The sequence below is a fragment of the Olea europaea genome, chromosome 16, assembly GCF_002742605.1.
Source record: "Olea europaea var. sylvestris chromosome 16, O_europaea_v1, whole genome shotgun sequence".
Taxonomy (NCBI): Eukaryota; Viridiplantae; Streptophyta; class Magnoliopsida; order Lamiales; family Oleaceae; genus Olea; species Olea europaea.
The window spans coordinates 19,436,041-19,463,954 of NC_036252.1; the positions used below are offsets into that span (position 1 = coordinate 19,436,041).

Below are 27,914 nucleotides of genomic sequence, written 5' to 3' on the forward strand. Positions count from 1 at the left end.
TTAAAAAAGAAGGAAAAATTTTCGATTTACGTGTAATATTATTTTATGAAAAATTGTGTGATTGAAAATAGGAGAAAAAAATGAAATCTAATTTAATGGGAGCCAAACGAGGGCTTTTGTGAGTCAAGCACCATTTTCACATATAGTTTGGATGTGTGCTCAACACTAGAAATAGACGAGTCTATTAAAATAATATTATTATTTAACACTAGTGAAAAATGCTTTGAGTTCACGTATAATATTATTTAAATAAAAAATATTCAATTAAAAATAAATTTGAAAAATAATAGTTTGTAAATAAACTACGTTTGCATAATTTCATCTCATATATGATGCTAGTGTCACTTATAGGTAGAGTAGAGATATGTTACATATAGGTAGAGATATCAAACGATTTATTTACGTTCTTTTTCTCATTGTTAGTTAAGATAGATTCTACAATTTTACAAAAGCACTGGTGGTCCTGTAGATAATTTTATAGTAAGTCTCAATATTTACTACCTCTTAAAAGAGACGCTATAATATTACTATTCATTTATGTCACATTACTTTTTACACTATATCCAACTTATCCGATTTTGTTAAGAGTAATTTATTCATGTAAGAAAATGGGACACGTTTTCTTCTCCAAACCAGATAGTCTACTTCTTCTACTGCTTTTCTACTGTCTCCACATCCACCCTTTTACTAGTTTTCTACCTTCGTCTCGTGACAAAGAAAGAAAACCCTAGATCATTTGAATACTCACAGACCTTCAAACTTGAAGGTTCAAAGGAAGTGTCACTTATAGGTAGAGTAGAGATATGTTACATATAGGTAGAGATATCAAACGATTTATTTACGTTCTTTTTCTCATTGTTAGTTAAGATAGATTCTACAATTTTACAAAAGCACTATAGATTCTACAATTTTACAAAAGCACTGGTGGTCCTGTAGAAAATTTTATAGTAAGTCTCAATATTTACTACCTCTTAAAAGAGACGCTATAATATTACTATTTATTTATGTCACATTACTTTTTACACTATATCCAATTTATCCGATTTTGTTATAGTAATTTATTCATGTAAGAAAATGGGACACGTTTTCTTCTCCAAACCAGATAGTCTACTTCTTCTACTGCTTTTCTACTATCTCCACATCCACCCTTTTACTACTTTTCTACCTTCGTCTCGTGACAAAGAAAGAAAACCCTAGATCATTTGAATACTCACAGACCTTCAAACTTGAAGGTTCAAAGGTTTTCCGGAGCCGTGCATCGGAACTCTATTTGGTAAGATATTGGTTTGTTTTGGGGTTGGAATTTTTATTTTTTTTCTACTACGTATGTATGATTTTTCAAGATTTTAAATTCCCTTTTATGTTGTTTTTTGCTTCAACGGTATACTATTCGGCAGGTAAGATATTGGTTGGTTTTGGGGTTGGAATTTAATTTTTTTGACTTCATATGTATGTTTTTTCAACATTTAAACTTTCCTTTTTACGTTGTGTTTGCTTCAACAGTATATTATTCGACCTTCCGATACTAATAAATTTGATTTCGTGGATTTCAGTTTTCAATTTGAGACCTTTCTTCAGTTCTGTGATTTTTTGTTAGGTAAGGTTTTATTTTTGGGGGTTTTGGGATTTCAGTTAATTTTGGGAATCATCATTAAAGAAGCAATGCATGTGAAAAATCACCCTTACTTATGTGAGGCACCACAAAAAATGCTATGGTTAAGAAATATTGGCTGTTGGATTCTACAAATATGGAGTTAGTTAAGATTATCGATGTCGTGGTTGTTAAGAGGGAATAGAAAGGGGGTAATAGGGTAGAACAGGGGCATTCAGAAAATAGAAAAGATTTGAATAAATTAAAGAGGGACAGCACTTAAAAACTACCTTCATTACTGTTATTTACATTTGTTTAAATTGTTGTTCTCAGAGTTTATGCTATGCAGAATTGTTCCTTCGTTTACAATCTATTTTCCTTTATAGTTTCTGCTTTCTGGTGTTGAATTCATTGTTTTACCGAGCCTTTTTGTATTGTTCCTGGAGTGGAGTAGATGCTATCAGCATATTTAACTTTAAAAATTATTAAAATTTATTTTGTAGGTTGTTTTCAATTGGAATTTTGGATGTTCCAATAGAGAAACTGGACTATTGTACTTTTTCATTAAAAAGGATACTAGGTTAGAGCTCTTTGAGGCATAAATTCATCGATGGAAATCTTTTATTACCTTCAATAGAATATCGAAAGGTGGATACTAAATACTAATGATGAATTTTAGGAAGAACTTGAATTGATACAATCAAATCTTCAAACCTAATAATATGAAATACTGTGTGCCATCATTTCTTGTTTTTATTTTTCATTAGTTAATTTACTTTATGTTCAAACAATTTTGTGGTTATGTTTGTTGTCCTCTTTTAACGTCTAAAAGAACTATTTGATTTCGAGAAGCGAACAGTATATTTGTTAGCATGCCATTGTATTGACATTTTTTTTTTTGTTAATAGTCCTTTGTATGAAGTGCTAGAGGACACTAGGTGGCCTATTTTTTGTATCATTTGTAGATCTTAACTAGTATTTATCTTTCAATAAAAGCAAAAGATAAACAGGATAATATTTCAGATGTGCTTGACACTATTTTCTACGTTCCGATGATGTAGGACAAATGTGTAATCTTTTGGTAACGGCAAATTCTACGTAATTCAGGTATAGTTTCTTTAAACAATATCCATTTTCCACTAATTTTTTCAATTTTTCTTAGTGATATGTGAAATATCTTTGAATATTTTTTATATACAACTTTCAGTTCTTTTCTTGACTATTTTGTGTATTTCCAATTTTTAACTTGTATATTTTTGCTTCATTACTTTCAATTGCTATCCTGATTCTTTTGTGCACTTCCAGTAGTCAACTTATGAATTTATTAAATTCATGATTTTTGATGAATTACTTACATTATAGATTTAGAAAAATATTGGATGTGTAGGTTGATTGGGTGGGAGCAAAATCACTAAAATTAGAGATGAAAACCTCATTTCTTTTTGGAAGTCTTTCTCTTCTTCATCTTCAATAGTAGTATAGCAAAAACATTTACAAAATAATAATAGTATTTATGTTTTAAAAAAAACTCTTCATTTTACAAAAATCATATGAAAATAGTAATGTTTTTTTTCTCCTGCATTTAAACCCTACAAGTCTTATTAAAATTTTATTTAATCAATATTTGAGGCAGCAATGTTTATGTTTATTACTATTGCATTCAAGTAAATGATTTTTGTGATTAAACTTTAGCTTTATGCATGTTTTTAATGTTGTGAAAGTCTAATTAACTTGTGCTTGTCAAATTTTTTTCCTATTGTGGAAATTGAGTAGTATTAATATTTTTTTTTGTTATTTCATTTACTAAAATGAAATTTTTTTTTTCATTAAATTAGAGGTGAAGTTTTGTTCTCCATGAATTCTTCAAAAACATCTGCTGATCAAGAATCTAGATTTTGTAACATTGATGGTACTTCTCAAAATACAAGTAAATCATTTATTGCCTTTATTCGCCAACAACAAAATCAAAGACAGGCGGATAGGAGGAATCGAATTCAAACTCCACGCATTGATCGTCATAAAAGGATAAATGATTCTACATTATCTGGAAAAAATAATTTAGGTGCTTTCCATGCTCAGAAGTTTACAGTTCCTCCTATTTTCCAGGCTTCCACTTCAAATGAAGAATCGACTAATATCGTTCATTCTAAAGTACGAGGATTTTCTAACCTATTGAACATACCAACTAATGCATATGTATTGCCGACATGGAACTACTATGAACATTGTGGTGCACGAATATTTTATAGAGAAGCTAAAGGGTTTTATTGTTCTGATGGAAAAGTTAAACTTTATATGCCTGATTCACCGACTGAATTGTATGATTTATTTACTTCTAAAAAACCTGAATGCATGGAATTTAAGAAAATTGCACGTGGATATAATAACCATTTTGCTTTCACTTCGTTTGGTATAAAATGTGATAAAGAACTTTTTAGAACATATAAAGGTATTTAAACTTTCAGAGTTCAGGGACAAGTATTTCATTATGTGAATCAACTTATACCAGAAAATAATAAGCCTTCTTATATGTAGTTTTATTTTTATGATACAGATAACGAAATTGAAAATCGTATGAAAATTTCAGAAAATTTCGTTGAATCTACTTTGATCATTTTGATTGAAATTTTGAAAGTAAATCCATATAGTAGATTCTTTAGAACTTTGAGTAATATGACTAATTTGCATGACCATCGAATACAAATAAGATGCGATCCTGGACTTGATCAAAGAGTCTTCAATACTCCTTCGCTATGTAGTTTTATTTTTATGATACAGATAACGAAATTGAAAATCGTATGAAAATTTCAGAAAATTTTGTTGAATCTACTTTGATCATTTTGATTGAAATTTTGAAAGTAAATCCATATAGTAGATTCTTTAGAACTTTGAGTAATATGACTCATGACCATCGAATACAAATAAGATGCGATCCTGGACTTGATCAAAGAGTCTTCAATACTCCTTCGGCATCTCAAGTAGCTGCTGTATGGGTTGAGGATGATGACAATGCAAATATTCGTGCTCGTGATATTATTATATATGGTCATTCTGGTGATTCACATAGGGCTCATTATTATTATGGTTGTTATGATCCTTTGCAATATCCTTTACTTTTCCCATTTGGAGAATTTGGTTGGCATGAAGGTATTCAAAGATACCAAAAGACATATTTGAAACTAAAAATTTGGCTAATTGCGTAGCTTTTCCTAGCGCAATAAATTTTGCAACTAAAATCATTGAAAAAGAGGCCGAAGATTTGCTAATACACTTTTTTGTATGTTTTCTAACTTATATAAAGTAAGTGTTCTAGATGGATGTAAGATGCATTTTCTTTATCCTCATGTAGTGCTCAATGGAATGAAGAAACGATCTCAGGTTTCTTGTCGGGAGTACTATTCCTACAAGTTACAAATTAGACCTTCTGGTAAGTTTGTGTTACTTCACACTGGTAGACTTTTTCAACAATATGTTGTAGATATGTACGTTAAGATTGAAACTACCAGATTAGACTATTATTGTAGCAACCAAAAGCAAATTCGTGCTGAACTTTATCAAGGTATTGTAGATAGTATTCAAAATGGAGAAACAAGAGGGTCAAAAATTGGTAAGAAGATTGTTCTACCACAGACTTTCACATGTGGGCCTAGAGATATGCTAAAAAAATATTTAGATGCAATGGCTATCGTTCAACGCTATGGAAAACCAAATATATTTCTAACTATAACTTGTAATCCAAATTGGCTTGAAATTATGGAAGAACTGAAATATAATGACGAAGTTCAAAATCGACCAGATTTAATTGCACGTATATTTAGAGCAAAATTAGAAAAATTAAAAAAGGATTTGTACAAAGAAAATATTTTTGGCCCAATTATTGCTCATATATACATGATTGAATTTCAAAAAAAGAGGGCTTCCTCATGCACATTTATTGTTGATTTTCAATTCTGCCCATAAAATTTGTTGCGCTGAACAAGTTGATATGATAGTGTCATGTGAAATTCTCGATAAAAATAAATACTTGCATCTTCATTCTGTAATTGCAAAACACAATATGCATGATCCTTGTGGAAATCTTAATCAAAAAAATGTGTGTATGTTGGCAAGCAGTGGTTGTAAAAATAAATATCCTAAGGATTATTGTAACAGTACTATATTTGGTGATAACTCATATCCATTGTATAGACGTTGTAATAATGGTATTTCTATCAAAGTGAGAGGTCAAATGTTAGATAATCGATGGGTTGTATCATATAATTCTTGTTTAAGTGCAAAATTTAACTGCCATATTAACGTTGAAGTATGTTCTTCTATTAAAACAGTAAAGTATTTGTACAAATATGTGTATAAAAGACATGATCGTATTAATTGTTTCATAGGCAAAAATGAAACAGACAAGGAAATCGATGAAATTTCTGCTTATTAATCAGCTAGATGGATATATCCACCTGAAGCTATGTGAAGAATTTTTTCTTTCAATTTGTCAGAAATTTATCCTACTATTTATACTTTACAATTTCATATTAAAGATCATCAGTACGTAACTTACAATAATAAAGATGATTTATCTATTATTATTGGGAATGAGTACACGAGAAGAACAATGTTAACAGAATTTTTTCGGATGAATGAAGCAAATGAATTTGCTCGAACATTGTTGTATCGAGATTTTCCAACACATTTTGTGTGAAATGCAAATGGGAAAGTTTGGACTCCTAGAAAACAACACATTGTTATAGGACGAATTGTGACAGTCAATCCATTTGAAGGAGAACGATATTTCCTTCGTATTCTTTTGAATCATATTAGAGGTCCAACATCATTTGACAGTTTTAAAACTTTAAATGGAGTAACTGTTAATACATATCGAGAAGCAGCACTTTTATATGGTTTGTTAAAAGGGGATAATCATTGTGAAGAATGTCTATCCGAAGCTATTATTTACAAAATGTCTAATTCTTTAAGACGTCTTTGTACAACACTTCCTACACTTTATAGCCCTAATCATCTAAAGCTATTGTGGGATAAATATAAAGCCTATATGATTGATGATTATGCACATCGAAATATATCTGTTGAAGATGTTGAAGTACAAGCTTTGGAAGATATCAATTCTATATTAGAATCATTAGGTAAAAGCGTAAATGATTACGGAATAATTTCATTCTTCGTAAATATAGATGAGACTCAAAGATTGATAAGAATGGTTGCAGAGGAAACAATCAATTTCAATATTGAACGAGGCTTCAATTTTGTAGAGCAATTAAATAAAGAACAACGATTTGTATATGATACAGTTATGGAAAAAATGAATCAAGTGGTACTTTCTTTATTGATGGTCCAGGGGGAACACGGAAGACTTTTTTATACAAAGCTCTTCTAATTAGTGTAAGAAGTCAAAATTTCATTGCTTTGGCAACAGCGTCCTCTGGAGTCGCTGCATCTTTGTTACCTGGAGGTCGCACAGCTCATTCAAGATTTAAAATTCCTTTGGAAACAATTGATGAAGTGAACTGCTCTGTTAGCAAGCAATCAGCTTTAGGAATGTTGTTGAAAATGTTTAGGTTAATAATTTGGGATGAAGCACCTATGGTAAATCGTTGTGCTATTGAAGCTATAGATAGAATGCTTAAAGATATTACTGGTTATAACTTTCTTTAGGTGGGAAAGTGATAGTTTTTTTAGGGGATTTTCGACAAGTTCTACCAGTGGTACCAAGAGGGAAAAAAGAAGATGTAATTAAAGCTAGCTTGGTTTTTTCAGACCTATGGCCTTCCTATTTACATTTACCATTGGTTGAGAATATGAGAGTAAAGTTAGATCCTATGTTCTGTATTTACTTACTTAGAATTGGAGATGGAACAGAAGATGAACATACTTGTAAGTGCGTTATGCTTCCGAATAGTATAATTCTACCATTTGAAGATGAAATCACATCCTTAAAAATTTTGATATATCATGTTTTTCCAAATATACAAACATATGCTGACAATCTATATGATATGGTAAATAGTGTTATTCTAACACCTACAAATGAATGTGTTGATTATATTAACAGGATTTTACTTGAACAAATTCCCGGTAAAATTTTTACATACTACAATTTTGATGAAGCAATTGTAAAATCAGAACAAAGCTTGCAAGAATATTTCTTGAATACTTTAACACCAAATGGTATTCCACCGTATGAATTGAAACTTAAGATAAACTGTCATGTAATGTTACTGCGGAATATCGATCCTTCTGAAAGGTTATGCAATGGAACACGCCTTACCTGTCGAAAATTTGAGAAAAACGTTATTTTAGCTGAAATTACAACTGGTGAATATTGTGGAAATATGTTTTCTTACCAAGGATCTCTTTTATATCTCTTCGAAGTGATAGAAACTCACTTTTATACATTCATATACTTAAAATGTTTTAATAGGTATATTTTTTTGTCGTTTAGAAATTTTTATAATATGCTATCGTATAACGATTTCCTCAAAATTTTAATTGCATGCAAAATATGACGTTACTAGTTTTTCATTCTTTACATTCGCTATAAACATTTTTTACAGGTTCTATGAGTGGGATTCAAAAGTTCTTTTCAATTCTTTGCTACATGTGTACAAGGGAATCCTTAACGACTTGCTAGATTGGTAACCAATTTATGTCAATGGAATGTTGAAATAGAATGTCATTTCTCTATTTTTAGAATGGATTTACCTTCAAAAGTTTCACACTTTAATGAATATGAATTGTCACATAAATATTCTTCCTCAGTTATTGAAAACTAATTTCTTGACTAATGCCAACAAAGGCACTGAAAACAAACATTGAAACAACCAAAAGGAATTCGAGAATCCAGCTTAATTGAAAATTCAGCTCAGCTAAACACTCAATCAATTGACTTACTGTTTGATTTAGAAGCAAGCATAGACTTGTCTTCTATTTTCTGGATTTTTTAATTGCAGATGATTATTATTTAGAAAATTTATTCTTGACATATTATGATACCATACATTTATCGAAAAATTCGTACATCTTTCGACTTCCAAGTAACAAATAAAGGAGATTAAGAGCATCCTTAGCCTTGCTTAAAAATACATGAAAAAGTATTTTCAAACATATTTGGATAAGTTACTCCCGTTTAATCTTAAGTAAAAGTTACTTATTGTGAAAATAACTCACTTTACTAGCAAAATAGGGAAGTTAATTCTAATTTTGATCAATTAAAGAATTACTTGTTTACTCAAAAGTACTCCTTTTATATAGCCAACCATGTTGAACTCATTTTATGTATGAACTTTGCTGTTGATAATTACATTTAGAATTTAACAACTGGGTTTATTGGTTGAGCAAGCACTTTTAGTCTTTGATTAGGTTGAGGTACTATTCTTAGAGAAAGCAATGTACTATTTAAAATTGAGACAAATCTCTATATCGGTATTCTAATCAATACAATGATGCTGACTACTATTGTCAACTGTCACTTGAGTGCATAACATGAATTATTTCTAGGACCATATGAATAATTGTTAGTTTTATTAGCATTATACGTTTTATTTGATCATTTCCACTACTTTTGGTGCTTGACTCCTTATTTAATAAACTCTGCTAGGTGATCAGCTAGCAATAGCAAAGGAAACATGGTACGGTTTGGGAATGGGTACCAACAAAACGTATCCTTCATCTTCTTTACTAAGAAACAATAAAGACAAGTCAATTGTTGTATTGCCCATTGATGAGCTGATTGGAAAGGTTGAAAACTTTGTTAGTGTGTGCAATCTCTCATTACATAATATCTTTACATGGATACTGGTAAAACTAAAAATTACATATATTTTATTTTTTAATTTGTCTATGGAAAATTCTGCATATCTGGCTTTAAACGCGACGATCATACTTTTCTCATTTTCATAAGAATCTTTAAAGTGATATTCAATTATTGTATTGCATTTTCTTGGCATTTTGATTTATTAGATAATATATTACTTTTTATTTTCCAATAAACTTGCTTTCTTGTTTAATGAGTACATATGTATATTTGGGTACACAACACAAATATGAATTGTTAAATCAACTACTTTTTCATTCTTTCAAATAGTTAATTTAAGCATCAATGTTCTTGTACTTAGCCTTATTGTTGTTGTACTTACTATTAAAACTAAAGTATATATAAAAGATTAAAAAAATTCTGCAACAATTCAAGTTTTTTATATTTTGAATCACCAACTGAATTATAATCTAAATTAATATACTTCAATCATGACGACTCTAATAAAACTCACTTGCTAATTAGTAGTTTATGTTTGCATTTAGGTGACTGAGGACTATGACAAACTTTTTTAAGAATTTGATCAAGCTAATGTGAAGTTGTAAAGCATGGTTTAATAGGGAATTAAGTTCTTTTCAATGGAATTGAAATTTGATTACTTTTTAGAGGTATAAAAGGGATTTTCGATAAGAAAACATATTTTAAATGCTATGAGGTATGACAATTTTATATGTATATATATATATATATTCATATTGATTTGTATAGTATTTTTCTTTGAGATGTTAAATAGTTTTAAATCTATTATTTTTTTATTTTTTCTACGTGTACAATTAACTTTTTAAGTTAGTTGAATTATTTCAGCTTAAAACTTTGGTTAAAAATAATGTTTTCATTGACTCCACTAAATTTTTTTTTGTTTCTTCTTTAACAGACATTATCAACACAGGTGTCACTGAGCTCGGATGTTTAAAAAAATTTAGTGAGTTGTTTAAATCTTTAGATATATGTGTTAATAGTTTCACATATCTTGTAGTGTATCTTAATTTTATTATATTCAAAGACCATTTCACTTTCATTATCTATTTTTGTGAAATAATCATAATTAAAATATGACGACTTCAAATAATATACACTGCACACTAATTTCATTCTTCTTTTGTATTCATTTGTGTTTAACTTGATATTCGTCTACATTTAAATTCTCCAAGGACAATAGCAAACAACTAAACCCTAATTGCTTTTCTAAAAATAAGTTTCTAAACTTGATAAATCGTCAAGATTAAATCATTACACGTCTCCATCATTAAGCTTTTTCTTTTACAATTTCCTCCATTTTGTGTTTAAGGTTGGTTCTACAATTTAGAATTTTTTCCATGATGACTGAAATGAAAATTTATTAGTGAAATGATGAAATTGTTTTCACACTGTAAAGTTTCAATTCAAATTTCCAGTTTTTGATTCATGCATGCTGCTTATATTGGTTTTAACTAATGACAGCATGTACTAGAGAGGGGAATGTTGGGAATCTACTTACACATGCACAACGGAAATTAAAAATATTTCGATTCTCACCGAGGATTCCTTTGTGTTTAGATAGAAATCGTGATAAAGATTGTACCTTTGAAGAATTCTGCAAACATTTTGCTTTTCTTTTCGTTCCAACAATCTTGAATTTGCCTCCCATAGTTGTCCAATTGTCCAGCCTCCAATGAAATTCACACAGAGAATAGATTGTAACTGCTAGGGTTTTTCCTCTTATGCCAGCAAGAATAATGAAAACCATATGAACCTCAAACCCTAATCATGTATTTATATAAACTCAAACGGGCTCGGCCCAGTCTGGTTCAATGTTTAATTAATCCATTTAATTAAACTCAGTCCGTGAATTAATTAATCCAATTAACTAATTCGGGAATATAAATAATAAATCTAATTAATTAATTTATCTAACGATTGTTAAATTAACCAATTGGCAATCTGCAATCTTCCAATTCTCTTTTGTGTGTGACCCATTAGGTTCCTGACCACGATGCCTAACGACGTGAAATATTATTTTGATCTAATCAAAATTAATAAATTAAAACACCCTTTTAATTTATCGTCAATTCACACTCGCCGTCCCTGATTGACATCTAGCAATGTGTCAGGGCAATACATATGACGAAAAATGTCATGTGGTGTGACAAAACCAAACTCGTTCGTTTACCGTGAAACTATAATCCCTTCGTCAATATGATCCGATCAATTACGAGATATGGAAGTGTGTCAATCTCGATCATCGATCATATATTTCACTCCACTATTAAGTCAATATAAGTCGAAAACTTCTTTTCGACTTATGAGTACACCTTGGCCAAGGATTTCATCATCGACTTAATTGAATGAAACGTAGATCATAATCTCCTACTATCTAAAAGTGACGAATCCTTTATTAATCAATCACAACTTTCATACCTTTCTTGAAGTACCCGAACGATGTCGTATTAGCGGCCCTTTGCAGAGCAACATCCAACACCGTCAAAGTATGACTGTCCTCATATAAGGTACCATGACGACCTCAAGTCAAAGGACCAATTTCACTACCGAACGTTAGAGATTAACCACCGACACTCAGATAGTTATCCATGTGGAATCTCTCGACGGGTCTCCAATGTTTTGTTCTATAACAAAACATCCACGTGTTCATTTACGTATCACCATACTTTAACTTGTGAGATCAGCTACTCACTTCACAAGTAAGAAATGCCACACGTGATGGTCTATCCGTAATAACGATATCCGTATCCCGTTATTACTTACAACCACGGACGATTTAAGATTCAATCAGATGTAATTTGTATCTCATAATCACAACTCCTTGTGATTAACAAATTACGAAGATTTGAATCTACGGACTCTATTATTTATTTAATTGTCTATTAATTAAATAATAGATCTGCCATTAAATTATATTAATTATATATACAAGTATTTATGTCCAAAATTGATTGGACTTAGGGCATAATACTTACAGAAAAAGCCTCATGAAAGAAACCAAATTATTAGTACAATAACTAGATCTATAGTACAACTGAGCCAGCATAAATTTACTTCAAATGTTGTTGAAAAATGTCTACAGTGTGGTGATTCAACTGCAAGGGAGATGCTGATAAAGAATATTAATTGGGCATGGTGATAAAAACGATAATTTATTGGTACGTCTATCTAAAGCTTGTTGTTAACCATTTGTTGAATTCATGCGGTTCCTGTTGCTAAGTGGAAAATGCTAGATCGGGTAATACTGATTTGAAATTCTCAGATAATAATGCAAGCGTTAGAATTAGCATGAATGTTGTTATTTCTGATGTTAGTCTTTAGCATTTGGTCATACTCTATCATGGTTTACCTGTACTTGTCCTTTATTTGGTGCATGAGCACGTGTATGCATTAGGTCACATTAATCTGCTTTATCATATTATAAATTAAAATTTGTATTACATATTGAAGATATTTATTATTTTGTGTTTGAAGATTAAAAGCTTATGTGAGAAAACTAAAGAGGTAATAATGAAGGAAAGTATACAAATTTCTATTATCTTTCTACTTCTATTTTTGTTAAACATTAAAACTTGTGTATTGGCTTAAAACACAATATAAACCCTACTCAAGTGTTTAATATTCCATGCTATAGTCTAACTACTACAGTTAATATTTAGAAGATATGAATTGATGAAGATTTAAATAAATTTTTGTTCTTTTAAAAAGTATATTAGGTCTACCTAGAAAGCCTTTTGCTTTTGTTTCCGAAGTAATAAGGAGCTCTAATTATGTATTTGAAGATAAGGTTAGGCAGTAAATTCTAAACTCATGTTTTACTTCGCTTATGCTCAAGTATATTTAAATATTCTTTTTTTTTTATTTATGACAGGATAAGTCCAGCAAAACTTTTCAACATGAAAGGGGACAGACACAATAGTAAGAAGTTGAATGCCTTAAAGAAATATTTTTAATTTTATAAAATTTCTTTTTATACTTTTTAAGTAAATACAAGCTTTTCTTTAACTGTAACATAAAAGATTATTTTTCTATTAAAGAGTAGTGTTAAATACTCGATAATTATCATTTTGTTCTTTTACAAGTTTTGGTATTATGATATACAATTTATTTTTCTTCCTAAGTTAGGCTTTTTTTTATACAAGAAATAAAGTTGTAAAATAAGAATCTAATCATAGTATGCTGTGTTATATTTTCCAGCTTTCTGGCTTCCGGAGTTTTCTATTTAGTCTTTCACTTAATTAAAAACTAATGCTTCTCATACAATTCATACATTTTTCGACCATAAATTGAATTTTCTTCTTAGTAATGTAATAAATGAACACGATAGTTCTTCAAAATACATCAATCCATGAGAAAATAAAGGAAAAAGGACAAACAACGACGATAGTAATAATTAACCTGATAAGACCTATGATAATAGAAGTTAAGATGTTTGATTAGAATATCACCATAGGTTCCTTAATAAATTTCCTGTGCATAAAGCACTCGTATTTCAAACATATGAATTAACAATCCTTCTTTCAATTTGTAAATCTAACACCATTTATTAAATTTTAGCAAATTGTAAAGTGATATTTTTCAAAATGAACACGTGCACCAGTAAAAAACTAACACAGAAAAATACCAACTTCCCATAAAATACTTTTCAACTCTACATATATATCTACGTGAAATAGATATTTTACAAACAATAAAAAATAGTATCAACTTTCCACGCAAAACTTTTAAACATAAATCATCATCAATTACATATATATCTACATGAAATAGATATTTTACAAATGATAAAAAATAGTACCAACTTTCCACGCAAAACTTTTAAACATAAACCATTATCAAATTTTTCTTTCAACTTAATTATCATCCACACAAAAAGATATTTTACAGCACCAAGTGTATGGTTGCAGATTAAAACAACGATTCTTCTACCGCATGTTCTATTAATATCTGCTTTCGACTAACTATTTTATAGTACCTTCACTTTCTCCTTCAACATCAAAATTCTACAACAGTATCATAAACATCACACTCTTCAACTGCAACTGCCAAAGTTTAAAAACTCCGCTTTCGTTTTATTATTGGTAAGTTTTGCACGATACTACCATTTTACTATAATTATCTTTTAATCGAAAAGAAGAACGTTAGATTATTCGATAAATTTTTTTTTAGAATTAGAAATATTAATAGAATTTTTTTACAACTAATTTAATGTAACATTAACAACCGTAGCTATCTGTGTTATAACTTCTTCTTCACGTAATGATAGGATATCAAGAATGACTACATTTTATAAACTTATCCCACAGATTTCAACTTTTGAGAAGAATTGGACAGCAAAAATCATAGTTGCAGGAAAACAAGCACCTAAAACTGCTCGAAATACCGTTAGCCGCTACCAAAATCTTCTCTTAATAGATTTAGAGGTAAATATATATTAATAACTATAAAAATCTTCTTATTTCTATTCTAAATATTTGTTTTGCTAATATATTTATATTGAACTCGTTTCCACGTTTGAACAGGGTAACAAAGTTACTGCCATTATCTATGATGCAAATATTACAGCCTTTGCAAATGAGCTAACACTAGGAAAAACATACATGTTATCAAATGCAACTGTGAAAGACAACAGAAATGAGTTCAGAGGCTCACTTCAGGACACAATTTGGACCATAACAGCAAAGACAAAGATAGAAGAACTTAAGGAGGATAATTTAAACTTTCTCTTCTCGAGATATGAACTCACCGCATTCAACAAACTGGAACGATACATGGATAGTAATGCAGAGATAAGTATGATTACAAACACACTAACTTATAGCCAATATAAATTTAGTTAACAATTTATAATCGTTCTATTTATATTCATTTTATCATATACAAAATATGATATCAACACAAATTTCTTGTTACAGGTGTTATAGGCATCGCTATAGAAGTTCGTCAAACAAGAATTATCCAAACCCAATTTGGCACACAAGCATGTCTTCAAGATGTTGTGCTGATAGATAAATCTTTCGAGACGTTCATATTAACACTGTGGGACACTTTTGTTGAAAATGATTGTGTTACAATAATTGATAACATCGGAAGCAAACCAATCATATGGGCGACTAATTTAAAGGTTTCTTCATACAACGGTAAACAAAATAGAAATATAATATTTCCTTTACATTTATATTTTAAGTAAAATAAACACTAACTTTATGATTGAATTTTTTTTTTTTAGGAGTTACGCTTTCTACAAAAGTCAACGGCACTTTTTTCATTAATCCTGGAATTGTAGCTGTCACAGACTACAAAGAATGGTTATCAAACAGAACTAAGAAAATTCTTCAATTTTCCTAACTTCATAAATATGATTTACAGTAGTAAATCTCACACTTAATTGTTTGCTTTATTTATGCAGGAATGAAACAAACAAAGAAAAGCTTGACAAACTAATCGAAGATAAGCTATCTATTGCAGTGACGCCACCCAAAATTTCACCTCCAGATGAAAATAAATTCACACCAATTGCTGACTTACAAGGAGTCCATTTGGGAGTAATTTCAAAAACGTTTAATTCTATATATATATATATACACACACACACACACTTCATATATATATTATTAATGTTCTTTGACCAATGCTAAAAAAAATCTACAATTTTTCTTATTACTATATTTCTCATCTAACCACGTAGAAACGTTTCGTATGCAGAAAAAAATTCTATTGGGTCAAAGCACAATGGAAAATTACTTCAATGAACCAAAGGTTTTGGTATATGGCATGTAGCAATTATAAGAAAACGTCTAGTGCAGACTTGGGACAAATTTATAAGTGTCATTTCTGCAAATTTCAACATGCAAAAGCAATACCAAGGTAACACGTACCTCTAAACCTATATTTAACTATTTATTGAAAACAACACTTCATTCAACAAAACTTAGTATGCAATTTAATTAACTTCTCTATATAGGGTAACTGCTTTGGTAAATATTGAAGACAAATTCGGAGACTTGGATGCAACTATGATAGGAGAAACGACAGAAACTTCACTGAAGGCAAGTGCCATCGAAATTATTAATCATTTTGAAAAGGTTAACTCCAAATACTACTAAATTTTTAATAATTATTTCCATATACTTCAACACATTACACTTGAGTACAATTTGAATATTCCAGGACGTGGATACACAACTAAAAGATCTCATAAGAACTGAGAATGAACAAGAACAGCTTTTTTACCTAAAAATAACACCAAAAAGCCAAAACCCACCTGAATACAGATATGAAATTATCTTCATATTCAACTCTTCAACAAAGACTGACGTTGATTCTTCAAATACAATTATGGAATTGGATCCTTCTCCTGCAACGACTAACGATAGTTCGAACAAAACGTCTACGAAAAGTGAAGAGAAGATGTACATGACAGACAATCAAGATTCTACAAACACCGACGAAGTACGTACACCAAATGCAAAGAGGGCTCTCTTTCAAACTCGAGACCAAAAAATCGAAATTCATTCCAAGAATAAAATGAAGACTGATGAACACGTTGAAGATACTGATGTCCTTAGCTCTAGATAAAACCTCAACTCAAAAGATTCACGTTCGTTTTGTTTTGGGACAGTAGGCAATCTAACAGTGGTCACTTCTGTGATTCTACAAGCAACCTAATCTATAAATCTCCAGTAGACAAATGAGTCTTCGGTTAAGATTCAATTATATGATTTTGGGTTTCCACACAGAACAGGTTGCTTTAAATATTTTTATATCTCTTTGTTGTTAGAAATGTAAATACTCACTCTGAAATCACAGAATTGTACTCGTACCATGGTTGATACTAATATATAAAACTTCTTTTGCTATCAATAAAGAATAGTCGTCTAAAATACATATTTTACTTTATCTATTAGTTAAACATTATCTCCTCCTCAATTCTGCTTAATCGAATGCGTTTCTCAAAACACAAGTTCTATATACTTGCATTTTCCAATTTGTAATTTTTCAAATTAATTTTATATGTATACATATATTTTTTTTTACTTCCAATAGAGTTTACCTAGCTTTCAAATAAGCTTTTAAACAAAGTGTTTCATCTATATAGTTAATTATCTCGTTCAATAAATATTCCCATAAACTTACATCGACAATTACGAATAACTGTGCTCTTTATGCAAACTCTCTCTTTTATTTAAAAAAAACTAAATAATTTAACGAAATCAAGAACAAAAAGAAAATAATTTTTATTTAAAAAAGAACTAAATACTTTAACGAAATCAAGAACAAAAAGAAAATAATTTTTATTTAAAAAAGAACTAAATACTTTAACGAAATCAAGAACAAAAAGAAAATAATTTTTATTTAAAAAAAAACTAAATAATTTAACGAAATCAAGAACAAAAAGAAAATAATTGTAAGTAAGAAACGCAAAAAAAAGGGGTTCTCCTAAAATATTTTTATTAATTGAGTTAATTAGAAGTAAAAATCAAAATAATAATAAATCAAACAATTTGAATTTACACACTCCAACTACTAATATTTACTTACCAACTATCAATATTACTTACCAACATATCTACCGACGTCTATCTACCAAAATAAACAAATCAAAACAATTTGCATTTTGAATATTTATTTCATTTTTTCTATATAAAATCCAGACATGAAAGCAAAAGAATGACTATATTTTCTTGCAAATGTTTTGAAATCCACACAGCTAAGTTCTTTATAAGTAAATAAATTATGTAGCTACATTAGTAAGTCAAATATAAAAAGCTTAATTTGTCATAATTTTTCCTCTTGATTGTTTTTTCATTTTTTTTAACTACATGCTTTTAAAAAACGAAATTGACTTATGCTTTATGATATCTAATTCATCAAGAAAAGACAATGTTAGGATAAAGTATTTTCTTTTTTTCATAGACTTAATAATTATAAGACATGATAAAAGGAAGAACCAATTTCATTGATCTAAATGATTTTACATAGAAAGAATTATGTATTATCATACATACTACATTCAACCGTTTAACCACTTATATCGTATCATTTACTATCAATAAAAAATAGTCGTCTTAAATACATATTTCGGTTTATCTATTACTTAAACATAGTTTCCTCTTCAATTCTAGGTATCTCAAAACACAAGTTCAATATACTCACATTTTTCATTTTGTAATTATTCAACAAAGTCTACTTGTCTAGTTTTTAAATAAACTTCTAAACAAATTGTTTAATTTATACAGTCAATTATTTCGTTCAGTAAATATTGCCATAAACTTACATCAACAACTCGTATAATTTTACTTTTCATGCAAACTCTCTCTTCTACATATATAGATAAAGAAAAAAACAAAATCGAGAACAAAAAGAAAATAATTCATAAGCAAAAAACACAAAAAAAAAAAAAAAAAAAAAAAAAAATCCCCATAATTAAAATAAAAAATTAAAAAAAAAAAAAAAAAAAATAAAAAAAAAAAAAAAAAAAAAAAAAAAAAAAAAAAAAAAAACATTCTCCCTAATTAAAATTAAAAATTAGAAAATAATAAATGAAACAATTTACATTTATACATTTCAACTACCAACATTTACTTACCAACATTCAAAATACTATCCAAAACCTACCTACTCACATTCAACCATTTAACTATCCTTTCACGACACATTTCACACATTTCATATAGAAACACATTTTTGTTCAACTTTCAAAGTTTTCAAAAGCGAACAAAGTTGAACCACCAGAAAAGGTAATCTTCTTTCCAATGAAAATAGATTTCAAATATATTTATCGTATAGAGAATATGTAGTTTACCAATACTATTACATTAGGAAAATCATGCAAAATGCAAAAAGGTTTTTATAGATCACTATTAAAGTTTTTTGCCGGTTCAAACTCAATCTTGCGGTGTTCAAGTAACAAGTTTTACAGTATGTTAATTCTAAGATAGCCATGTTGACTTGTTCATTTTTTTTTTTCAAAATGTTTTTTAGGTTAACATTATTCTGAATAATTTATCTTTGTGCACAGAATAATAGATGGATTATTAATGTGATATTTTATAGAAAAGATGTAATACCCCGAACTTCACTTCTACATTTGGCCAATATGATTCATGCATTTCATGCTAATTACATTGTCATTTGCATCAATTTCCTAATTACTTTCTCTTAAAAACATGTGTTTGATTATCGAGGCTTTAAAATCTTTATATAGTGATAATCTTTGACTCCTTGACCTAAGTAGTGAATTTCACATTGAGCTATGATAAAAAATTAGGTTAACTAGATGTTGAAGATTAGCTTGGTAAGTAATGGAAATCGAAAAGTTCGGAAATTAGTATCGGCAAAAGTTCAAGCTTTCTATTCGGTTGTTCGAGGTCACATTAAACCCTAGATAGGTAATTGACATATTTGGGACATGAGACATAAATGGACATGATCATGACACGATAATATATGTCTCATATGACGTTATAAATATTGAGGTGCGAATTGTGAAAATTAATCGAGAATCGGGTATCAATTGAGTAAGTAATTAAATGAACGATTGAGGAATTAGTTCTATAAAATACTTTGGGATCTTAGGACAAGTGAAATGGATTGTAAACACGTCAAAATAAGCCGAGGATACTTGGTTTGTGCCTGCAAAGATAGATATAAAATCAGATTTTTGCTACAAGTGACCACCTCATGCTTGAACACCTCGCGTTTGTGATGTTTGTCATTTTAGCACTCAATTCCTTCAACCTTAAGGCATCAATCTCGTGTCTACTCCCTAAACACTTAATATAGGATGGATATAAATCTTAAAATTCACAAATGCATCCAAATATAATGGTTGAAAGTCAAGTATGGCTGCAATGAAGACACATCATGCTTGGGATAGTTGTCATGTTAACGCTCAATTCTTTTGGGCTTAAGGCATCAATTTCGTGTCATACTCCCTAAGAACTGAATATAGGATGAATATATATATTTTATATCATAAATGGATTCAAAGATAATAGTAAGAAAGTTAAATGTTGCTACAACGGAGACACCTCCTACTTACCTTGTGAAAACTTATCAATCTAACATTTAATTCCTTCAGTCTTAAGACTTCCAGCACATCTTCTAAATCATTATCACTTTATATTGGATAGATATACATCTTATAAGACACATATGCCTCCATATAAGGTAAGGGAAAGGTCAAAGTTTGCTGCATGAATCCACCTCCTGCTTGGATAGCTCATGCGTTGATGATACTTGTCTTTTAATTACACTTTCCTTCATCCTTAAGCATCATTCACGACTCCAACCCTTGAGGCTACTTATACATCTCTTTTATAAGACATTTAAACCTCCAAATATATCCCCAAGTGAAAGGGAGAGCAAAGGAAGCAAAGAGAGATAGAAAAGCAAGAAGCTGGGATTGCAGTTTGTAAAGGTTAGTTAAAGTCACGGTTTTGAAGTTTTTCTTTAGTCCTTTTGGGTGTTTTATAATATGTTAAAACTCTAAACTTACTTGAGTTTAATTAGAAGGGTTTTTGATGATTTTATGATGGCAAAAAGAAGGGTAATCAAGTACAAAAACCTGAAAGAAACCAACAAAAATAGAGATGTGTTGATTGATGAATTTGGATGGTTTAAACTTTGATTTTGGACAATACTGAAGATATAACTTGTATCTATGTAAATTAATGAAAATCTGAAAACAGATTCTGTCCAATTTTGTGTTTAATATGATTTCAGCCTTTACATGTACATTAATCATCTCTTGGGGCAGAAAATAGATTCTAAGGGTACTAGATTGTCAACAACAACTGGATGACGTTGACATTCATAATTTGACTCGAGAAATAGCGAGATTTATGGGATAAGTTTGTAATGCCATTGGTAACTTGAAATGATGATTCCGTCTAAATTATTTTGGTAAGAATTGATGTATTTTGGGATTTTGTGCATTAAGGTTATTAAATTGAGGATTCTCTTTAATATTAAATGGTAATACCGGTGATTTTCCAACTTCGAGTGAAAAAGGATATTGATCTAATCTCCATAGAAGCTTGCACACACAAAGGTGAAAGGTAAGTGAAAATTCATTTGCAACTACGATGCAAGAACCTAGTATATGTGACATAGTAATGTTGAAATATCTACATAACTTTGATAAGAGGCTTATAGCACATCATATGGTGGTTACGGTCATTAAGTATGAGGTTGCGGAATCTATTGACATCGATTTTCATTAAATACGTCATTGATGAGCATTTTCATATGCATGCACGACATGTAACATGGTTGAAAATTCTGCATGCAAAACATGATTTCAAAGTGAGTTTCATTATAAATGTTTTATTAACCACTAATAGGGTACCGAGGCATGTGAGGCATGCTTATGTGATATGTTTGGCATTGCGGGTGTTATTTCCTGGGTGATTGCAAAGGTAGACAGGGGATGGGCCTTTGGTGATCACGGGAGGGCGGACCACTCGACTATGCCCTTATGATATTATGATTATTAGCGCAGTCGAGTGGGAGACTTCTTAGGTGATCATAGGAGTAGTAAGGGGATGGGCCTCTAATGGTCATGAGAGGATGGTCCACTCGTCGGTGTCGATTTCATATTGGCCATTTGATTATTGATATTGATATTATGTAGAGCCATATCCGGTGCATAGTAGGTGGGTCAAGGACCCAATGAAATGAAAGATTTCAAGTGAAATGATTTATAGTCGACTTTGACGAATATTGAAATATGATACTTTTTTATCATGATATTTAAAGTAAATGGCATGGTGTCATACTTCGTTATTACTCATGTTCAGGACATGCATGATTTTGCTTACTAAGCATTGACTTATGTAGTTCTTGCATTGTAGGTGAGCATGGAACTACATAGAGAGCATGGCTAGCTGTGGAGCTCTTACAGGATTCCAAAGTTCGATGTACATGGATGACGACCTGTAGGGTTATTTTGTAGGCTGCTATCTGTTGGGTTATATTTTGGAATCCTATATAATGCACTTTTGAAATGGCCTATAGACATGTTTATAAGTACAGAATATATATGTTGGATTAAGGCGATACGATTTTGGGTTTCGATATGTTATATGATCGTGTCACAGGTGATTAGAAGTTAACAAACTGGAACAAAAAAAATAAAAATAAAATATATGTAAAATTCTATATCTAAGTTGTGTATAGATATCAATGTTAATTTGGGGAGCGTGACAGAGAGTGTGACTCCGCGCCTCGCGGAGTGCGATGACTCCCGTAGCGTGGAGTGTTGGGGAGAAACACTCCGCGCTTTACGGAGTGCTCAAAGTTTTTTTTTTATACGTATTTTTGGTAATTTGGCCATAACTTTTGCTACGATTATCAGAATCGCGTCCATGACCCCAATTTGGAAAGCTCTTTTCGACGTGCACGTCCTGGCCACTGAGCTTTGCTGGGTGAGCATCGTTTTCGAGGTCAAAATTCATTGTTTTCCCTTTCAGATCGCCAATTATAGTTATTCTCTCACTTTCTATCGCTCTAAATATTTATCCTACGTTAAAAAAAATTGACTTCATACACTTTTTATAAAAAAATGATGTAAACTGTATTAAGAAAATTATCTTGCGAAAATAATCAACATTAAGAAAATAATTGATTTTTTAAGAAAAAATGAATTATACGCATTTTTTAACACACACGTTTGATATACGTTTAACTATTTTCAAGATTCATTTAGATCATTCGATGTGTCTATGATATAATTTTCAAAATGAACTTTGAGAGAATATAAAATATTTATGGATTCAACTACCGAACAATCTTCGATGAATTTTTAGAGTTAGCTTGTTATCGAAATTTTTAATTTTTTAAATGATGTCTCCTTTTACACTAAAAATAATTTAAAAGTTTATAAAGAAATTTTCTAAACCACGTAAAAAAAATTATCATATTATTTACAAAATTAATTTTGTAGTAATAGTGATATATTAATTAAGTTGAAAAATTAAAATAAGATTGAAGGATAAAATGGAAAAATGAAAATACTTTACAAATGAACAGTAATAACATATTCATTCTTACAGTGTAAGAATAGAGAAAAGTAGGGAAAATAAATACAAAAATCACTGAATTGCAGCAAATTCATTATATATTGTTTGAATTTTAATTATATAAAATTATTTATTTTGTTCGAAAGTATTGGAATAATTATTATATAATTTTGTTCTTGTATGTCGACACAGAAATTTTTTTTATTCATTTCTGTAATTGACATTACTTATTTTTATAGTTATATTTTGTTTTTTTAATATTATTTTTTACAATTATTTTTCTCCGCTCATTATTGACTTATTCCAATTTCATAAATTCTTGTATAACATTTTCTTCAAATATATTACGTAATTATTAAAGTTCACAAATTTTATTTATTTAAACTGTATATTAATCATAGTGCAAATTATATTGTTTCCATCTATGTATTGTACTATTAAGTTTCAAATATAAAAATGTGAGTAGTTATCCTTTCCATCACAATACATGTACAGTTTCAAATCAACGACAAAAAACAATGCTTCAAGTAGTATGGATATAATCTTAAATTTATTTCTAATAAAATTGTAGTACATAAAATATCATTCATCATAATAATAAAAAATTGTCAGCTTCTAAAAAATTATGTTAGATTAATATATGAATAAATTTGTTGACTAATGAATAGTTTTTTTTAATAATTTTTGCATATATCGTTAGAATACATATTATCTCGAAATCAATGGTTCTCTGCTACGATTACTTAATTTGCAAATCATCAATATCTTAAAAATTTTGTAGAACTTAAAGATGCGGACGATCAAGTTTCTTTATTGTGCAGTCCATTCCATAGATTCATTTGCGGAAATATGTATAAAAATCAAAATGAGAAATTTAGCAGCAAATTAATACATGAGTTCACAATGAGACTTATAAACTGCGATAAAAATAACGAAGTTTGAATACAATTGCACAATCATGTAGCCCGTTTTGGCCTGCAAGAATTTTGTCTAATCACTGAGTTACCATGTCATAAAGTAATTGTTGATCTCAATTTTAGTAATACTCGACTTAGGGATGAATATTTCAATAGTTCAAAGAGAATTACTATGATAAGACTTTCTGAAGTATTTCATGTGTCACGATCGAGAAGATAAATTTAAGTTGGGATTAGTTATGTTCGTCGAATGCGTTTTAAAACCAACCGGAAGATACATCGATTTCAGAACCCTTAGAATAGTTGAACAACTTGATGAGTTCCTTATGTATCCATGGGGACGTAAGACAGACTTTGTTTTATTAAATTCATCACAAGAATCACAGCTCGAAAGAGTACGAAAAATACAACAAAATGACCAAACATACTATAAATATTCGTTGCATGGTTATCCGCTCGCATTCCAGGTATTTTTCTTTCATTGTTTTCCCCATTACATATAATTTAATTATATAAAAACTTTAATATTTCTTTTTACATATATTTCAGTATTGGATATATGAAACTTTTTCTCTAATTGGATGACAATTCAGTCATCGTATCCGTACAAGCTTAAAATGTCCACGAATGCATAAATGGCAACCTCAAATAGTATCAACAGAACATATTAGACAATTTTTTGCTGCTCAAGAGGTATATTTATTTAAATATACAATTGAATATATATTTAATTCTTTATAAATAAATTTTAAAAAATACATCTGATATTTTATTACAATTATATATTATAGTAATTGCAACGCTAAATCCTACTGAAGCAAAATTGGAAACATTCTGGTATACAAATCTTTCGCTACCAATTGACAACCAACATCATACACTAGACAACATTGTCAATGGTGAATTTGACAATGTAACACAACAAATTCCAGCATATAACATACATACACAAAAAGAACTATCCACACTTCAGATGGAATTAAATCTACTTCTGCTGGTAGTTCAAACTATGTAACTAAACAACATATGGAACAGATGTTCAATATACACAGAAAAGATGTCTTTGGTTTCTACGACAACTTAAAAACACATATAATTCAAGAATCAACAAAGCAAGAAGCTCAATATCATACAATTCTTGAAAAGCAAGAAGCTCTCTGCCAGACAATTCTTGACAATCGGAAACAATTTTTTGAACATCAGCAAAAAGACCAACAAGAGTTACAAGACTACTTCCAGGGCATACAATCTAACATGCAATCTTATGTGGATACCAGTTTCGGTTAAACGAAGTCTTACATTGATGAACAAAATCGAAATATACAAAATCAGTTATCCGACTGAAAATCACGCATGGAAACAATTGTAGCTTCTGTACAACGAGACGTGCCTTCTCATACAAGTCCAGTTGAATTCGAAATCCCTTCAACATCTGAACATACAGAAAACGTTGAAAGATCGATGAAAGAAAAAAAAGGTAAACAAAAACAGATACAATCTCCATCGACAACGCCAACTAATACTTTAAAAGACTATAACATCGACAGACACAAAAACATTAGAGAATGGATACCACAAAATCCATTAGAGTAAGATATTAAATTTAACCTCGTTAACTTAAACATTATAATTTGTATTTTACTTATTTGACGACAATTTAATTTTTTCTTAGACAGCGTATACTAGAAGGTTGAAATCGACAATCTATACAGAAGACAGTCGCTGATAAATATGATAAATCAAACGAAAGATATAAATATTGTGGTAAGTCAACTTTAGTAATCATAATTAATTTTATTCCATTATTAATATATCTAATTTACATTTTTTTTTACTAGCATATTGATATAGAATTAAAGCTGTTGAGAATGCTTATTCACGATGGATCTTCCATGCTTTCTAAAGAATATGCAATCATGGATCTTAGATTCGAGAATGAATGTGTTCATTGGTATACGATTATAAAAGGAGGAGCTGTCCAGTGTACAAGTAATTTCAATGCATTACAACAGTACATAAAATGAGAATTACTTGTTTCTGCTCGTCCGTGGATAACATACAACTATTTATTGATTCCATTTGTATATCCAGGCAACACTTGGTTTCTTTTTCTTATTGACTTTCAAAAGTGAAAATTTCATGTATATGATTGCAGCCACAATTCATACATCGGACGCAATTAAATTACATGCAGAACCAATTTTGACTGTAGTACAATCATTATTGGTATCTACAGATATTTTCTTCGGCAAACCAACTTTAAGAAAACATATGAAATTGGAAATCATACCATATCTACCTTGTCAAAATAATGGGTAAGTGTCTCAACAATTTACTGTAATATTTAATTTTCCATTTAATTCTATTTTACATTTACAACATTAACATAAACTAATTTCAAATTATTTTTCCTATAGGCCAAATTCTGGAATTTTCCTTCTCAAATAATTGAATGCTTCGTTTTTGGATATCCACTAGAAGCAGTTTCACCAGAGAAGATGCGTGTATACACACGAAAGATTGTCACAATGAATATTTTTTATGTCCATGTTTATCCTAACCATAACAAATTATGAAAATTTAGTAAGATTCCTTTATCAAAATTCAATTTATAATCTTATATTCATAACTTCAAAATTATTTATTTTAAATATTTCTATACATTGGAATAAATGTAGGTTCTTCGGTGGCAAATATGAGACACTACTTAACAAGAGAGATTTCAAAGTATCGCAGTAACATTTTGTTCTGGACATGATGATTTTTTATGCTGGACACTAAAAACAAGATATATCAGTTCAACGGTGCAAGCTCCGATATTCACGAAAGGGCCAACGCATTAGAAGTAATTGAGTTTTTGTAAGAAAAATATCATGAAGGGACGTGTGATGTTGCAATTGTAAGTAAGAACTCTTTTAGTTGTTATGGCTGTAATTCTATTTTCTTTTATATAGTTGTCTTTTTATAGATGCTACTTCTATATTTATTTTAATATCTATAAATATTGTTCCACACTTTGATGATGGAAAATTACAAGTTGAGTAAAAAATCCACTTGAATTGAACAACTCTTTGATTTTTAAGTTTCTTTACTAATTTACATGTATTATTTACAAGTAAAGATTTCATTTCTTCTTTCGTTGCATCTTTTCATTTCTCAGATTTAAAGCTATTCATGGCCTTTTCATAAGATGAAAGTTCTAGAGTTCGCCAGAGATAAAGGCAAAGTCATTCAAATGATTTATTTCATACCTTGGATTTTGTTTGACTTGTCTCCTTTCTCCATCTCTAATCAATTGATAATCCTGAACACTTGTCTCAACAGTAGGAACATTTGGACTTTCAATTTTAGTCCCAACCTCAATTTGAGCAACATTTTCATCAAGTTGTTGAATGCCAACTTCAATACTCTCAACTTGAGTGGGGTTTAACCTTGCTAGCTTTATCTCACTCCGTAAAGAAGTATCTTTATTTTGCTCTTTTAAATTATAAATTTCATATTTCGGCATTTTTTATTCATTAAATACCATATTTCAGCAATTAACGAACTTTAAATACCATATTTCAGCAATTAACGAACTT

The 27,914-nt window shown here is 29.8% G+C and overlaps 1 protein-coding gene across 11 annotated transcripts; it reads left to right on the forward strand.

Moving 5' to 3' along the window:
* The first annotated feature begins 438 nt into the window (after positions 1-438).
* On the forward strand, positions 439-13,465 carry LOC111412425 (plasma membrane ATPase 2-like). Of its 11 annotated transcripts, XR_002706061.1 has the most exons (8): positions 877-1,273; positions 2,653-2,698; positions 4,941-5,018; positions 8,155-8,235; positions 9,198-9,337; positions 10,288-10,335; positions 12,475-12,550; positions 13,264-13,465. XR_002706061.1 is itself a non-coding variant. In XM_023043353.1 (6 exons), coding segments are annotated over exons 3-6 (258 nt in total). In that variant the 5' UTR covers positions 869-1,273; positions 2,653-2,698; positions 3,698-3,741; the 3' UTR covers positions 10,327-10,431. The 11 variants fall into 11 exon arrangements, 3 of the variants coding, with proteins under 3 accessions (XP_022899119.1, XP_022899121.1, XP_022899120.1); XR_002706062.1 differs by lacking the exon at positions 8,155-8,235 and having other exon boundaries at positions 885-1,273; XM_023043353.1 differs by lacking the exons at positions 8,155-8,235; positions 12,475-12,550; positions 13,264-13,465 and adding an exon at positions 3,698-3,742 and having other exon boundaries at positions 869-1,273; positions 10,288-10,431.
* Positions 13,466-27,914: the final 14,449 nt, after the last annotated feature.

Bases quoted from the DNA above. Each gene is read 5' to 3' on its own strand.
- LOC111412425 (XM_023043351.1), top strand. The intron at 5,019-6,938 runs GTAAGTTTGTGT...TTGATGGTCCAG, and splicing joins GTTACAAATTAGACCTTCTG to GGGGAACACGGAAGACTTTT.